This window comes from Paramisgurnus dabryanus, chromosome 1 (assembly GCF_030506205.2).
Source record: "Paramisgurnus dabryanus chromosome 1, PD_genome_1.1, whole genome shotgun sequence".
NCBI lineage: Eukaryota > Metazoa > Chordata > Actinopteri > Cypriniformes > Cobitidae > Paramisgurnus > Paramisgurnus dabryanus.
In genome coordinates this window covers 22,934,519-22,952,280 of record NC_133337.1, presented here as the reverse complement: position 1 = coordinate 22,952,280, position 17,762 = coordinate 22,934,519, and the positions used below count along the sequence as shown (strand labels likewise).

The 17,762-nt window shown below is 39.7% G+C and overlaps 1 protein-coding gene across 2 annotated transcripts; it reads left to right on the top strand.

The window, feature by feature from the left end:
- Positions 1–4,200: 4,200 nt before the first annotated feature.
- Positions 4,201–6,582, top strand: LOC135749852 (Schwann cell myelin protein-like). Of its 2 annotated transcripts, none has more exons than XM_073816009.1 (5): positions 4,201–4,336; positions 4,557–4,628; positions 5,088–5,447; positions 5,644–5,982; positions 6,063–6,582. In XM_073816009.1, exons 2-5 carry the CDS (start codon positions 4,583–4,585, stop codon positions 6,338–6,340), a joined length of 1,023 nt encoding a protein of 340 aa, XP_073672110.1. In that variant the 5' UTR covers positions 4,201–4,336; positions 4,557–4,582; the 3' UTR covers positions 6,341–6,582. The 2 variants fall into 2 exon arrangements, with proteins under 2 accessions (XP_073672110.1, XP_065124603.1); XM_065268531.2 differs by having other exon boundaries at positions 4,541–4,628.
- Positions 6,583–17,762: the final 11,180 nt, after the last annotated feature.

Below are 17,762 nucleotides of genomic sequence, written 5' to 3'. Positions count from 1 at the left end.
GTCATAGCGCCACCTGCTGGCAGCAGGAAATGTCAGGTTTTACACTGTGATTTACTGCTCATAGAAATTTAATTAGATCATCATCTTATTTGGTCAGACAGATCTTAAGAACTTTGCGATGATAAATTGCAAAGATCTTGACTTTTTATTGAAGGGTGTGTCTGTGGCGTCCTGGCAAAGTTTGATGTTTCACCATGAACCTGGAAAGTTGTTGTAATTCAGGCATACAATGTCCAACCTGCCACATACTAATAAGGGTCCCGGCCTGAAAACATCTACATAGCAAAATACAGATACAGTCATAGCGCAACCTAGAGGCAGCAGGAAACACTGCTATAAGAGATTTAACAATATCGACATCATATTTGGTCAGTCTAATTAGAATATCCAAAATTATTTACACACTTTAATTCAGATCCCCACTTTTCAATGTTTTTCCTAAGGCCATCGGGTGACGGAGTAAATACATGCGAGGGCCCTTCCATCGCTGCTTGCAGCCTTAATTTAAAATTGTAATTTTAACTGCTTCAAATGTATTTTCATTGTCTATTGAAGCATTCTTAATTACACAGTTTATGTTTAGACTCTAATTATGTTTTTACACTTAAGTCCTCTCTAAGGGCGTTTTCACACTGCTAATTTTGTGCAAAACTGGGCACGGTTTGCATGAAAATCTTGTAATGTGAAAGCTGTCATTCAGAGCCGGGAGCACACTGGGGTACTAAACATGAGACTACCTAAGGGAGGTGGTGTAAAGCAGTTGCAATGGAACTTTAGTGTGGTTCCTGTGAATGTGAAAGTACTCGGGCTATAGGGTGTAGCAGCAGCACTTGCATTGTCAGACTTTCACTCTCAGACACACACGCTTCCTGTCAGTGACGTCACTTGCAGTCATGACCTGCATTCTCTGATGTGCAATGAAAGTTGAGATGATAGTGCTGTTGATCTTTGATGTTAATGTAAGGATGTACTTAATTAAGTGAATTACAATTAAATTTAGTGTTTTAATAGTGTCTATAAAATGCATATCATTCTTCTGTCCTGTTCTTACAATCAATTTTATTACTTTCTGAACTAATAAATTTGTATTTACTTCTGTCTGGAGGAAGAGAGGAGAGGCACACAAACCACTTTGCTTGAGGTCCAGGTGCTTAAAGCTTCCACAGTCAGTGATGGTTTGGGGTGCCATGTCATCTGCTGGTGTTGGTCCACTGTGTTTTCTGAGGTCCAAGGTCAACGCAGCCGTATGCCAGGAAGTTTTAGAGCACTTCATGGTTCCTTCTGCTGACCAACTTTATGGAGATGCAGATTTCATTTTCCAACAGGATTTGGCACCTGCACACATTTCCAAAGCTACCAGTACCTGGTTAAAGGATCATGGTATCCCTGTTCTAATTGGCCAGCAAACTCTCCTGACCTTAACCCCATAGAAACTCTATGGGGTATTGTGAAGAGGAAGATGTGATATGCAAGACCCAACAATGCAGAAGAGCTGAAGGCCACTATCAGAGCAACCTGGGCTCTCATAACACCTGAGCAGTGCCACAGACTGATCGACTTCATGCCACGCCGCATTGCTGCATTAATTCAGGCAAAATGAGCCCTAACTAACTATTGAGTTCTGTACATGCTCATAGTTTTCATGTTCATACTTTTCAGTTGTCCAAGATTCCTAAAAATCCTTTCTTTGTATTGGTCTTAAGTAATGTTCAAATTTTCTGAGATGAATTTAGAATTTTCCTTAGTTGTCAGTTATAATTATCAAAATTAAAAGAAATAAACATTTGAAATATATCGAAAGAATCTCACGAATGAAATAGAAAAAGTCAAAAAGCCTTTATTTCATATGGATCAGTCTTTTAAAAACAGTTTTAAAAAAAGATTAAGCCATGTGAAATAAAGGCTTTTTAACGTTCTCTATTTCATTCGAGTGCCTTGAAGATTCTTTATATATTGAATTGAATTATCCCTTGCATCCAAAGAGCACAGAGATTACCAATTCACACAACATATCCTCCAACCCATACGATTGCTTTGGTCATTTATCCATTTCACCAAATACGACCAGTAGATGCATTTACTAAATTTCATTTTGCTATGATGGCATGTACTGGGATAAGATTTTCAATTAAACCAGCAGGATTAATTGTATTTTATTACACATTATACTATTCAGGCATTTAGGGCAAATGACGTACCCATTTATTTATTATAAACACAGCATACAAAACAGTCACAACTTTTTAAAAATGTACTTAACATATTCCAAGTGTACCAAGGTCAACCGATCGATTTATTTGAAGAAAAGCTGCAAAAGTGATGACAATTCGCTCTAAATATCAGATCCGCGATGATACGTCATCTATGATTGTGAAAAGGCATTGGCTTTCGTGTGTCTCGTGACCGATTGCATCATCTTGTCAGAATGTGAAGCGCTATTGGTACTTGTGACCGACTACATCAGGTTTATGTTTGAGTGAGATCTGTGCGTTCTTCATATAAAGTAATCGCAGACCCGGCGCCAGACACAAATTCACGGACGGGCATTTCATTTTTCAGGGGGGGCACAAATGAGAGCAACCTCACTGCAATGCATAATATCCTTAATTATGAATTAAATGGACAAAAAAGCGAGGAAGAACTAACATACCTCTCCATTAACGCAATACAACGGAGGAGTCGTAAAGATTGGACCTAGCTTACTGAAGCAATCTAAACGCAAATAAAACACGTCGCAGGGCTCGACATCAACACTTGTCCGCTTAATATCAGAGACAAGTGGATTTTTTAAAAGGCCAAGTGAAAGAGAATTTTACTTGCTCGACCGAACAAGTAGCCTAGTCTGATTAAAAACGCCAATAGCAATCACGAAAACAGGATAATGATTCTGCATCCTTTAATCAATGGCGACCGAAAGTGCATAATGTAATAACGCAAAGTTAAACAAATAAGCACAGCAAACACAAAGTGTGTTAACAAAGTAGGTTAAACATACTGCGGTAAAATGTGGAGTTTTTACTAACATGATACAGTTAAGCAGCATCACATCACGGTTGAAAATTTACAGATTTCATGACAAGTAATTAATATTAAGCCACTTACATTTAAGACGCAATGTTGACTGTTTTTGTTGTTTCAGCAGCGAAAATAGTTGAAAGATAACAGCAGAACCATAACTTGTCAGTCTCACTGCAGGCAGCACTCAATCGTGTCTTAACGTTAAGCGGTGGCGCGCTTAGCAAACAACCAAACATTTCTGCGCTCACTATTAACAAACCAATCAAATATGTTTAAAATATATATTTTTTTAAATCAGACCAAACACATTTTTATTCAGGAGTTATATATGTACAAAACAATAACTTTTAATTAATAACAGTGGCCTATTGATAAAAACATGGAGCTGGTGAACAGGTGAAGGGAGACCGCAGGTTCGTCCAGGGCGGGCACTGGTGACTCACAGGGCGGGCCCGGCCCCCTAAAGCCCGCCAATGGCGCCGGGACTGAGTAATCGTATGGCCTCAGTTCGCAAGGTTTGCAATGCGAATGGTTTGTAATACTTTTAAACTGTTTTATACAATAAATACCTGACTGTTCTTTAACTTGCGTGTTGTGTTTTATATGGTTGAGAAGTGGTTGGGTGAGGGTGTGGTTAGATGCTCAAAGATATCTTTAAAACCATAAATATTTATGAAACCGTATCTACATTTACAAATTCATGAAATTAAATGTGTCTAATCTGATATGTATAAGGCAAAAACCTTAAAACGTAACAACAGATTGTATTCATAAGCTACTGTAGCTAGAGGACACTGATGCCTTAATACGTCACTTTACATCATAAGGTCGTTATTTTTTGGAGTACAGTCTCAATTCACACCCCGTGCTGAACTTCTTTTGCTTTCTTGCTTTGAAACATTTGAAATATATCAGTCTGTGTGTAATGAATGAATATAATATACAAGTTTCACTTTCTGACGACGAGCACCTGTATGGGTCATTGTGTTGAGTAGCTCTTGACAGCTTGAAAAAGAAACCGGTCTCAATTTTCAAACGTGTTTAAACGCTTTGGTGTACACATCCACAAACAGTTGCTTACAGTCTGACCTTTGCTTTGCCTTTGAACAGAATGTGTGATGGTGTTGAAACAGAAAGTACTTGAATAGTTCATCTGATATCAGTCAGTATATTGTCTTCATACAGCACAGTTTCACTTAAGTCTCAAATCATCAGCAGTTGTTTCAGTACGGAATCCACAGGATCCATGAATGAGACATTTTAACAAATCTGCTTTCAGCTAAGATTTTACACTGGTTACACAATTTTCTCATTTCTGGTAAGATAAATTTAAAACTCTTATTTTTCTTAAAATAGAAGAAAATTTTAAAGTGCTGTTGATCTTTAACATTCTTGACATTCTTTGATGCTTACATGATGTCGTAATTAAATGTATTGTATGTTTGATTAGTACACATGAGTTACATTGCGGGGTTGAATATATGATTTCATGAGTTTATTTAGTCATTTATTGCATATACAGGTGTGTGTTTCCTCAGAGGACTGATCTTATTTTAATGAAGAGATGAAGACAGAAAAGCAAATCATTCTTTTCATTTGTTTGTTACAAGGTTTGTTTTTCTTAATTTTCCGTTAGCAAAACATATGTTTGGTTTTACCAACACTGTAAAAAATGCAGCATTTTTTTCAAATAAACATATATTTTTATGTTATTTTAACTTTAAAAAAATGTAATTTTAACAACATTTAACTAGTTTTTATAAGTCATGTCAACTATTTACAGGTAAAAACTTAACTTTGTTTTAACTTCATGCTGCATTTTTTTAACAGTGAACAAAAGTATGACATGTAAAGTGTTGTGTGCCATCTGTGGGTATCAAGAATGAAAGTGTGAATTAAAGTGCTACATGTATGTTTGGTGTTTACACAAAAATAGATTTAAACTTTATTGTAACTGAGATATCAGTCAGAATAAACAATATTACATCATTTATTACAACAGTTCAAATAAAATCCACTTTTTTTGTTGCTGCTGGATATTAAACCTAATCATCATGTTTGTTTTGTAGGTGTTTGGTGTGAAGATTGGCCCATCAGTCTGCCAGAGAAGATTGAAGCTCTGAGTGGATCCTGTGTGACCATAAACTGCAGATTTACTATTGATAACAAATATGACAAAGATCTCACTGACAGTGCTGGAGGAGTGTGGTATAAAAAGGGGCTTCAAGACAACAACATTGTGTTTAACTCCAGCAACTCCAAACTCTCTTTTAAAGGGGAAATAACTGGAAAATTAAAAGACAAGGACTGCACCACCATCTTTTATAATGTTACTTCAAATGACAAAGGCAGATTTAACTTCAGGATTGAGGGCAATGGTGGACTGAAATATATCTATAAAGAAAAGTCTGTTGAATTAGCTGTGATCGGTGAGTGACATGAAGAAAGTAATTGTTCATTACAAACTGCAAACACGTACAGTGCAATAAAATCAGTTTTTGACTGTGAAATAATAAATACAGAATGATGAGCTTGAGTAATAAATGAAAATCTAAGAGAACAAAAAAAGTGTCTTTGTGACCTTCTGGTGACCCTGCGAAATTATATATTTTTTGTGAATTTCAGACTCTCCCCACAAACCCACAGTGCAGATATTTAAGGATCAGATGAAGGTTGAGGTTCAGGAGGAGGTGTTAGAGGGGAGCTCTATGTGTCTGCGCTGCTCTGCTAAGACTCTCTGCTCCTCTTCTCCACCAACTCTCACATGGAGCTCCACTGACAGACTCCACCTCAATGACAGCAGCAGACGACAGCTGGATCAACAGAAACAAACTGAGATCATCTCTGATCTGAACTTCACTGCTACTCACCTTCAACATGAAGTCACTTTCATCTGCACTATAACCTACCAGATACAACAGAGGATCACAACAGCACAGAACAACATCACATTACGTGTTCAGTGTAAGAGTAAAACAGTATGAATTTGTTGATCATATCATTGTAGATTTCATAGTGATGCCCTGAATTTGTTTTTCCTTCAGATGCTCCTAAAAACACATTAGTGTCTGTGTTTCCATCTAACTCTGTACTGGAGGGCAGTTCAGTGACTTTGATCTGCAGCAGTGATGGAAATCCAGCAGTGTTCAACTACACCTGGTACAGAGAGAATGAAGGACAGCTGGAGGAGCTGCAGACTGGATATAATCTCACCTTCAATGTGACTGATCGTACACACACAGGACGCTACTACTGTCAAGCCAGAAACCAACATGGTACCCAAAACAAATCAGTGTTGCTGGACATTCAGTGTGAGTATTAAAATGTATTTTACTTCTTTCCCAGCATGAATAAATTATGCAGCAGCTTATATTTCAGGTTAAGGAGACATGACTCTGTTGAGTGACGTCAACTGTACCTGATTCAGTGGCAAACAGTGTGTTAACTTCAACGTCTGTCCCAGTGAATGTAGTGCATTGAGACATTTTTATAACAGACCCACTCAAGTTTCTGTCAAAACTATAAGCCTTTTTTTCCCGTTGGCGAATACACATTCACTATGAGCACCAAATCCAACTCCAAGAGTCACATTATTTGTGATTTGTTTTACCAAATCTTTACATTTTGTGCACACAGACTAAATTCCAATAGCATGTGTGACCAGAATGGCTGCAGTTTTGAGCCTTGTGTTTATTTAAATGTTTTACAATATTCACACATCTAACATCAATAATGTAAGCAGTAATTGAATTATTCAAAAACAATGCACACCCAGGTGGTAATACGGCGCAACGCTGGACATCCGCTGTGAGCATTATTTTCAAATAGTATTATGTATTTCTCTACAAATTATTTTGAAAGTGCTGTCCATGTGATTATAAAATACTGTACAGTGATGCCCTGCATGTGAAAGATTGAATCAGAGAGAATGGAGGACAGCTGGAGCACAGGACTCTGTCACTGTTAATATAGCAACCAACACAACAAACATGATACCCAAAACACATCAGTGTTGCTAAACATGCAGTGTGAGAATTCATTGTTTATTTTACTTATAGTTCCTATATTATGGCATGATGGTGGTGCTCTTGGTGAATTGAGTCACTTTAGTATTGATAACCTGATTTATAATTGAGCATCAGTCATTCTTGAGTTCTTGAGTAAACCTTGAACAGAAGAAAATGTAAACAGAATTGACTCACTAGGGTTGTTTGAACTGTAAGTTATACATGCAAATGTTGTGATTGGTCAGATTAAAAAACCACAGTGTTTTCAAACTTTCATTTTTAATTCATTTTGTGTATAGAATAGATGGGAATTTAAACTTTAAGTCAGAGGTGGACTGGGACTAAAAAGTGGCCCTGGACTTTCTCACCCAGAGTGGCCCACCACACCCTGCTCACAACATAGCATACTGGCTCATGATGCATAGACTATTTTAACACTATACAATTCAGAAACACAAATGCTACACTCTAAAAAAATGTGTTTAAGTACACTCTAAAAACGAATGTGTTAAAAAACAACACAATTAGTGTTATTAATGGAAAAACACATAATGTGTTAAATAGCTTAGCACAAAAAAGTGTAAAAAATAAACACATTTATAAAGGGGTCATATCATGAAAACTTTATTTTTCCATGTTTAAGAGCTATAACTGGATCTCTAGTGCTTCTATCAACCTAGAAAATGTGAAAAAGAACAACCACAACCCAGCAACTAAGTTTTAAAGATATAGAGTCCAAACTTGTCAACGTCTAAGAAATAAAAAAGGATGAAATAACAGTACCCTTCGCAGTAGATGGTTGGGTACGGGTTATCCTGTGTTGTCTTCTTATCCACAAAGTGAAACGAGCACACAAAGAAGTGTTTTGGGGGTGTTTTTAAGTTTAAGTTCTTCAGCCATGTTCTTTTTGATTCGTCGTCTTTTGGGAGGTGATGGAAACTGTACAGTCATTGGCAGGAACACTCTAAAACTTTAGTTTTAGACTTATGTTCAAAACACTCACATTTAAGCCCCTGACTTAGTTTATTCTGGTTATATGTACAACCATGAATAGTGTAACACTTTCCAATGTATAAATGATAATTCACAGTGGGGGTTGCATATTTATTGTATTTTCTTTTAAATCTGTAACACAGATAAACACAACCATCAATGGCAGTCGCACATGTGATCGTGAAAATCACTCACAGAAGGTCTCATTTCACAAATCACGTTATATGAAATACATTTATGCATACAACTAAGTCACCCAATCTATTTGATCAAATATTCAAACACATCAAAATCAGACAAGATACTATTTACTTGCTGCATAGCAATATGATAGGATAGTTTAACTTTCACATGAACTCCCATTAAACTCATCCAACTTTGGATTGCAACACCATTGTTCAACTATGTGCATTTCATTTATCTCTCTCAAAGTTACTTTAATATGACACAATATAATCAACAGAACGATTAAAACATTAGAATAAACTTCCATCAGCTTACCTGTAACACAGATAAACACAACCATCAATGGCAGTCGCACATGTGATCGTGAAAATCACTCACAGAAGGTCTCATTTCACAAATCACGTGAGACCTCGCGAGAGTGCGGTTTCACGACAGACACAGCGCTGCTGCCATCTACTGGCAAACACTTCAAACTGCAGCCCTTCAACATTATGCTCTAATATGCTATATCAAACACTTTTATTCTTCTATTAATTACCAATGTATGTAGTGCAAATACTGAACACATTTATTGCGCTACACTCTCCCCTACTAATTTCAAATGTATACCACATTTTGGATTCAAACATTGTTTCATCCTGAACAACTCTGACCTTTTAAAAGTTATTAGTGACTTAAATTTCAAAGTGATTAAAATTCACCCTCTACATAAGGTCAAAATAACCATTACTTCTATTATATATTGTCACGTAGATACTTTCAACAACAGTAAACAGTTATCTAACTAATACTCCATTGTAATAGACTCGCAATTCCCGGCCAGACAATTCTTTAGTCCATTACCAATCTTTGTTGTTTAACTTACAGAGTTAATCAATGATGTTTAGTTTTTTTCCTTTTTCAACCAAAGAAACAAATCTTATTGAAACATGAACTTTCACTCACGATTTGTCCAGTGTTTTTATGAAGGGTCATTTCAACGGATTGCCTCTAACATTGCCCATGGTCCCCATAGTCCCTGTGCTATTGGAGCATTACCCATGTCCAGTCTATCCACATCAATTTCCACTACAGACGGCTGACCCAGCGATTCATAAGTTAGAATTTTTGGACGGCGCCTTTCTCTCTTTGGGTGCATATTGAAGGAGGGGAGGTCAAGCCCATTATCCTCTAATGCTTGTCCTTCTGAAAATTCGGACTGTTCCTCAGATGTTTCGATATCCTCCTCAATTTGTTCCTCAGGTAAGTCCTCCTCTGTCTCCTCAGTTTGTTCCTCTGGTAAGTCCTCCCCTGTCTCATCTGCAATTCCTTGCTGAAGTCTTTCCGACTGTTGTTCCATTGCTGGTGTAAATGGATCTGCTTCAGGGTTTAGACCACTAGGAGTTTTGCACTGATCAAGGTAAGAAGGAAACTGTTACACCAGATCAACATCTCGGAAGTCCTCACCCTCTGCCATGTCATCTTGTACCTCCTTTGTATTTTGTCTATTTTTTTCTTGGTGTCCTTTCTTTAACTGCCTTTTGTTTCAGGTTTGCTTCCGAGCTCTCCAGTGGCAAGCTATCACAAGGGAGAAGGAGATTTCGATGGAGCACCCTCATCTTACCCCCTTTTTCTGGTATCACCTCATACACAGGGCTATCATTACTCCTCCTTTTGACAATGACATAAACTCTGTTTTCCCAATAGGATCTGAGTTTTCCGGGTCCCCCTCTTTGTGACAGATTGCGAACGAGAACCCTTCCACCAGGTTGAAGACCTACTCCATGGATTTTCCTGTCATACCCCTGCTTACTTCTAGAGGATTCTTTGCCAGCTGTTCTAGAGGCAATTTCATAGGCCTGACGCATTCGACCTTGCCACTTCTCCACATACTCTGCATGACTCTCATTTCCTTCTGTTGGTTGCAGGTTAAAAAGCAGATCAACTGGCAGGCGAGGAGAACGACCATAAAGCAGGTAAAAGGGAGACAAGCCTGTGGCCTCGCTACGGGTACAGTTGTAGGCGTGAACCATCTTCTCCAATGACCTTTTCCAGTCCATCTTTTCTGTGTCAGTGAGTGAACGCAACATTGACAGTAGAGTTCTGTTGAAGCGTTCGACCTGTCCATTTCCCTGTGGATGGTAGCAAGTAGTATGAGATGCTTGAACATGACAGCACTTTTGCAACTGGTACATCAACTGATTCTCGAACTCTCGACCCATGTCTTGGTGTATCTTTTCTGGGAATCCAAAGCGTAGAGCAAAATCATTAAAGATTTTTTCCACCACTGTCTTTGCTGACTTGTTTTTAGTGGCATACGCTTGTGCAAAACGAGTATAGTGATCAATGATGACCAGAATGTACTCATACCCTTGTTTGCAAGTCTCAAGGTGTAAAAAGTCTATAGATATCAGCTCAAATGGGCGATTGGTTACAATGGGAACGAGAGGGGCTCTGGTTGGCTTATGTGGTTTCTTACGCATTAAGCACTCACATTCATTAGCAATGAACTGTTCTGTGTCCCTCTGCATATGAGCCCAATAGAACCGGTCACGAATCAAGTTTACTGTCCTTTCTACCCCTAGGTGTCCCATCTCTTTATGCAGTTCTTTGAACACTGTTTGGCGATACTCTTTTGGCAACACCAGCTGATCTCTTTCACCTGTTTTTCGGTAAAGTATGCCATGGTCATTCATGTATAATTTTGGCCATTGTCTCAACAGAATACTTACATCTGGAGGTTCTGTTTTAAATGTCTGTTTGGATGGCTTCTGATTCTTCACTATGTATTGCAGAACTCGACCTATGACAGGATCTTTTCTTTGGCTTTCTAGAATCTGTTCCAGTGTGAGAGGTTTGCCTAAAGAGGACACCATAGCATCGCTAATCTGTATATCTTGCATTTGCATTGCAGTGACCCAGGCGAATGGTGTGTCTTTTCCTACCAGCACTCCTTGGATAGATGCACCAATGACCTCTTGACTCACACTGCGCGTGCACTCCTCCATCAACTGACTGATATCGACTGGCATTCGAGAAAGACCGTCTGCATAATCATTGCTTTTCCCAGGACGATATTTGATGGAGAAGTTGAAATCTGCCAGCTCTGCAACCCACCGATGACCTGTAGAGTTCAGCTTAGCTGTTGAGAGAACATAAGTCAAAGGGTTGTTATCAGTATAAACAGTAAAATGGGGGGCGTGATATAGATAATCACGAAAACGTTCACATATTGCCCATTTTAATGCTAAGAACTCTAACTTCCCTGAGTGGAGGTGATAATTCTTCTCAGGTGGGGTTAGGGTTCTGGAAGCATAGCCAATCACCACCAACTGACTGCGTTGCCGTTGATATAACACGGCACCTAGTCCCTCTTGTGATGCATCACAATGTAAGATAAACGGTTGGGTCAGATCTGGATAACCCAAGATTGGTGGGGTCGTCAGTTTATTAACAAGAAAGTTCAGTATCTCTTGGTGGCTTTGGGTCCACTGTATCGGCATGTTTGATGAAAGACCACCTTTGCGTTTGTTGTTGATAAATTTTCCTGTTACTCTATTTTTCACAGGTGATGCCAGTGGTGCAGATAACAGCTGGTATAAGGGGTTTGCCAGTTTGGAAAAGTCAGGTATATATGCACGGTAGTATGAGAGAAATCCAAGCAGTTTTCTCAAATCACCTACAGTTGTGGGAACTCTTTCTTTTAAAGCTTGTACAGAAGCCACTTCAGCCGGATCCATACTGTATCCATCGCCTGACACCAGGCGTCCCAGGAATCGTACTTTTCTTTTGAAGACCTCACATTTACGTGGACTGAGCTTCACACCGTGCTGCTGATATCTCTGTAGAACGGTCCTGAGGTGGTCAACATGGTCTTCAAAACTAGGGCTGTGTACGAGATTATCATCAAGGTAGGGCTGACATATCACATCCCGAAGGCCTACGAGACACTCCTCCATACTTCGCTGAAACTCAGCAGGTGCCGAACTAAGGCCAAACGGGATCCTTACCCACTGATATAATCCCCAAGGGGTTATGAAGGCAGTCAGGGGCCTGCTTTCCTCGTCCAAAAACCCCTGGTGGTATGCTTTACCCTGGTCCAGCACCGAAAACCAGGAACTGCCTATCAGGGAGTCCAGCATATCTTGAATTCTTGGAATTGGATGTCGGTCCGGTACTGATTTTCTGTTCAGCTCTCTGTAATCACAACACAATCTTAATGTCCCATCTCTTTTTCTCACACAAACAACAGGTGATGCATAAGGTGAACGAGATTTGGTGATCCACCCACGATTCAACAGATCTTGTAAGTACTCTTTTACTTCTTGATGTAATGGTTTTGGGACTGACATGTATGTTTTGTTTACAGGTGTGGTGTCTTTAAGTGTGATATGCAGGTTCAGGGAAGGAATACAGCCAATATCATCTTCATTGTATGCAAAGGCATGACACTCCTCTCTCAACATCCGTCTCACCGTTTCTTGCTGTGCTTCACTTAAATGGTCCAAGGGAACTGGGGGGTCCCATAGGCTAGGCTTTTGTGCCTTTGAATAATCACTGCTCACTTTAGCCTTTACTTTTGGTTTGTCACTATCATTAACTTCATTTGCCTGTTCTGGGTTCACAGGAAGTTTACATTTTATGGTTTGGAGATGACCTATGACTGCTCGACGACCTAGAGTAACAGCATAGTTATTGGTATTTGCTATGGGCACTGGCAGGACTGAGGGTCTGTCAACAGGGACAGTAACTAATCCCTCTTCAATGACAACTCCTTCTGGCAGTGAAGGCTCTTCATTAGGAACTAAGAGTAAGCTGTGACCCTTGTACTGAGACCCTGCATTGACTTTGACTGAAACAGTAGTGACTTGTTTGGCTGCCAAATGGATTTGTCTTTTCCCTGTCTGTACAATACCTGCATCAACACTAAAATTTGGAGACTGGATTAACTTCAGTACCAACTTTGCAGTCTTAAATGTCACAGAGAAAGCTCTACTCACTTTGTAGATAATGTCTTTTTCTGTCTGATGGTCCCTGTTTTGGCTGAGAACCGCTTCAATTACATTGAACCCAATGATAGGCTGTTCTGCCACCTGTGGGTCAGTCGATACTAAGATGGGTACCAGAAGTGATGGTGTAGTGCTTGAGTCTTGGCTTAAATTAAATTCAGCTTCAATCCAGCCTGAGAATGGTATTTCGGTTTGATTTACAGCCAGTCCGACCAGTGTGCAGGAATCCAAGAGTTCATGGAGAGGTCTTACGGCCCGGTGGGGTATGTTTGCTTTTCTCCATTCTTCATTGATTACACTTGCCTGTGCACCGGTGTCCCACAGCACTTCCACAGGAACTCCTTCTAGTAAACACTGAACAAGACATTTTCTGCCGATGAGGTTTAAAAGTTTTGCATTTTTACAGGGAGACATGGTTTTAAAAATCTTTTCCGGGTCCTCTGGTTTTACAGTCTGTACCGAGTGTTTTAGAGGGGACTCCAACTCATGGGCTACTGAGGGTCCCATCACAGCAGCCCTCTTCCATTTCCCTGCTGTTCTCTGGGTCGCCGGCAGCCTCTAGAGAGATGTCCCTCTTGTCCACAACGAAAACAATGTCTGCACTGCTCACCAACTTGGGCTTCCTGACATGCTCTGCATCCACGTGGTCTGTTCATGGTCGTGAGAGTTGCCCGTTCAGATCTGCTTCGCAGTTTAGCTGTTTCCATCGTCTCATTTACCATCTTTTTCATTTCTAGGACCTCTGCTCTGAGCTGCTCAATCAGCTGCCTGGTGCTTGAGTCTGTCCCTTCATGCCTCTCCTGGCTCTTTTTGCTGGTAGTGGCAGAGTCAACTTTACCTGCAGACGATCTAACATCTCTTTTTGGCTCTGTGGAATTGTGTGGATGTACCTGAGGCTCCAATGGGCATATGTTAGTTTGTATTTCCTGGAGTCTAGTGGGTTTTGTCAGTGCAGTCTTTTTCAACTTTTGCTGGCGCTCCTGTTCTAAGTTTGCAGCTTCATTTACTCGCTCAATCAGCTCCACGTCCGAGACTTTAGGGTTGCTCAGGTAAGGCTTCAGTTGCAACTTCACAGCATCATTTAACAATCCAGTTTCTATGGAGCGAAGGAATTTCCTTTGAATTAATTCTGGGCTGAACTTCTCGTCCTCATCCTCTTCACTTAGTTTCCACAGTAATTTCTCTCTGAACTCGATTCCTCTGAATAGAAAATTTTGTGCTGACTCTTTCGGGTCTTGTGAGATGTTCATTAACTTTTGTAACAGGTCGGAGGGAGGATCAACTTTGAAATGGCCCCTTAGAATTGTCTTCAGGGTAGGGAGAGTGAGGTCACGTTTTATTTCAAGCATGTCCCTCAAGTGAAGGCCTGGGCTCACTGCCCGAGTCACAGCTTCAATGATTTCTGTCTCTGAATGACCTTTTCTCAGTCCCGACTCAATCTGGTTTATAAGGCTGGTGTACGACAGTTTCTCTCTCTGTCCTGCTTCGCCAATTTGCCCAGAGATTCGAAACTCCCTTCTGAGGGTCACTTCAGATAGCACCGGTTGTGACACTGCAGTAGCTCTTGTCTCCTCCACTGTAACTCTGGTTTTTAGCCTTTGTTCTATTGCAGCGATCTCTCCCTCGAGTGACTGTCGTGCTTGAGCTTGTTCTAGCTGTAATATGGAGTATTTCTTTTTCAGAATATCTAAATCATCAGTCTCATTTGGTATGGTTTCTGATTCTGTGTCTGTAGGCTGTTTCAGAGTATCTATTACGGACAACATATCCTCAAGACACTGTAGAAATACCTCACTCTCCTCTGTTTCTTCAGTGTCATCCAATGACCCCTCCACCACCCTGATAAGGGCTCGTTTGGTTTTGCTGGCATAGCCGCCCTCTGGCTCCTCACATTTCAGGTGTTTACAAACATGAATGAGGTCTGAGGTGTGCAGCATCAGAAGTGCTTGGCTAACTTTATTGCGTAGTTCTTCCATGCTTGATATTTTCACTGCTTTATCCACTAAATTCGTCTCTGAAGCTCACTCACAATCGCTTTTAGGAGGCTGGCTCGCCAAAATATGTAACACTTTCCAATGTATAAATGATAATTCACAGTGGGGGTTGCATATTTATTGTATTTTCTTTTAAATCTGTAACACAGATAAACACAACCATCAATGGCAGTCGCACATGTGATCGTGAAAATCACTCACAGAAGGTCTCATTTCACAAATCACGTTATATGAAATACATTTATGCATACAACTAAGTCACCCAATCTATTTGATCAAATATTCAAACACATCAAAATCAGACAAGATACTATTTACTTGCTGCATAGCAATATGATAGGATAGTTTAACTTTCACATGAACTCCCATTAAACTCATCCAACTTTGGATTGCAACACCATTGTTCAACTATGTGCATTTCATTTATCTCTCTCAAAGTTACTTTAATATGACACAATATAATCAACAGAACGATTAAAACATTAGAATAAACTTCCATCAGCTTACCTGTAACACAGATAAACACAACCATCAATGGCAGTCGCACATGTGATCGTGAAAATCACTCACAGAAGGTCTCATTTCACAAATCACGTGAGACCTCGCGAGAGTGCGGTTTCACGACAGACACAGCGCTGCTGCCATCTACTGGCAAACACTTCAAACTGCAGCCCTTCAACATTATGCTCTAATATGCTATATCAAACACTTTTATTCTTCTATTAATTACCAATGTATGTAGTGCAAATACTGAACACATTTATTGCGCTACACTAGCACATTTTGTCCCTGAGCTACATAACGACATCTCTCATCAAGGTTTGCTACTTTAAATAGTAAAAAAAAATTATACCACACAAAATACCATTGATATACTACTTCCACCACCTCACCGGAAGTTTTACCCACTTTCTTTTTTACAGTAACGCCCCCCGGAAACTTGTGGATGTTGCTTCGACACTGCTTGACTGACAGTTACTCAAGCAAGAGCATTACAGGGCAAATTATGTAAATTACATTTTTTATCTAAAACAGCAAAATTCGCCCAAAGATAAGCAGTTGCATACCTGGATTTTATCATTCAACTGTTTATTATAAAACAGCTTCTGTTAACAGACAGCTTATTCACATTTATGCAGCAACAGAAGAACCGACAGGTGGATGACAGTATGAAGTAACGTGAAAGCAATTTGAGAAGATACACTTGAAACTCCCGCCTTCTTTAATTTGATTGGTTGACATTCGTTCTTGGCTTTGGTGAACAGAAACTCCCGCTGCCATTTGATTGGTTAACATTTTGACATTGACTTGCACCAAAGCCCTTTTATGGAAGCCTGCAAGCTTAGCATAAAATCGCATAATGGTTTTTTTTACACGGTACCTAGTAGTCACGAGTGCCTAGTTTATTTTCAGTAGAAGACATGCAGAAAGCAGCAAAACGCAAATTTCGGTAAAGTGAAGGCGGTCCATAAGCAATGTGGGAGCACTCAAAGTCCTGCCACTTTTGCGGTCATGGCTCCCAGTCTGCCCCATCTTTAAGTTATTCAGGTAAACTTATAAGACTATTACACAGGCTTGGATTTAATCAGGAATAACCAACCAAATGTAACATTAGGCCAAAATATCATTTATTTGACTGAATTATGCTGTTTTAAACTGTCCGTTTTTTTTACAATTTCAACTTTTTTAGAATAAGATACATTTTAAATACATTTTCTCTATTTGTTTTTCCCTCAGATGCTCCTGAAAACACATCAGTGTCTGTGTTTCCATCTAACTCTGTACTGGAGGGCAGTTCAGTGACTTTGATCTGTAGCAGTGATGGAAATCCAGCAGTGTTCAACTACACCTGGTACAGAGAGAATGGAGGACAGCTGGAGAAGCTGCAGACTGGATATAATCTCACCTTCAATGTGACTGATCGTACACACACAGGGCGCTACTACTGTCAAGCCAGAAACCAACATGGTACCCAAAACACATCAGTGTTGCTGGACATTCAGTGTGAGTATTAATTGTCTATTTCACTTGTGTTTTACCAGCTAGAGCATAAGTACACAACAGCACAAGCAAAAACACAATATGTGTTTAGTGAGTACATCACTTTGAACTTGTAGATTACTGTACATAGTGATGCCCTGATGTTTTTTTTTTCCCTCAGATGCTCCTAAAAACACATCAGTGTCTGTGTTTCCATCTAACTCTGTACTGGAGGGCAGTTCAGTGACTTTGATCTGCAGCAGTGATGGAAATCCAGCAGTGTTCAACTACACCTGGTACAGAGAGAATGGAGGACAGCTGGAGAAGCTGCAGACTGGATATAATCTCACCTTCAATGTGACTGATCGTACACACACAGGGCGCTACTACTGTCAAGCCAGAAACCAACATGGTACCCAAAACACATCAGTGTTGCTGGACATTCAGTGTGAGTATTAATTGTCTATTTTACTTGTGTTTTACCAGCTAGAGCATAAGTACACAACAGCACAAGCAAAAACACAATATGTGTTTAGTGAGTACATCACTTTGAACTTGTAGATTACTGTACATAGTGATGCCCTGATGTTTTTTTT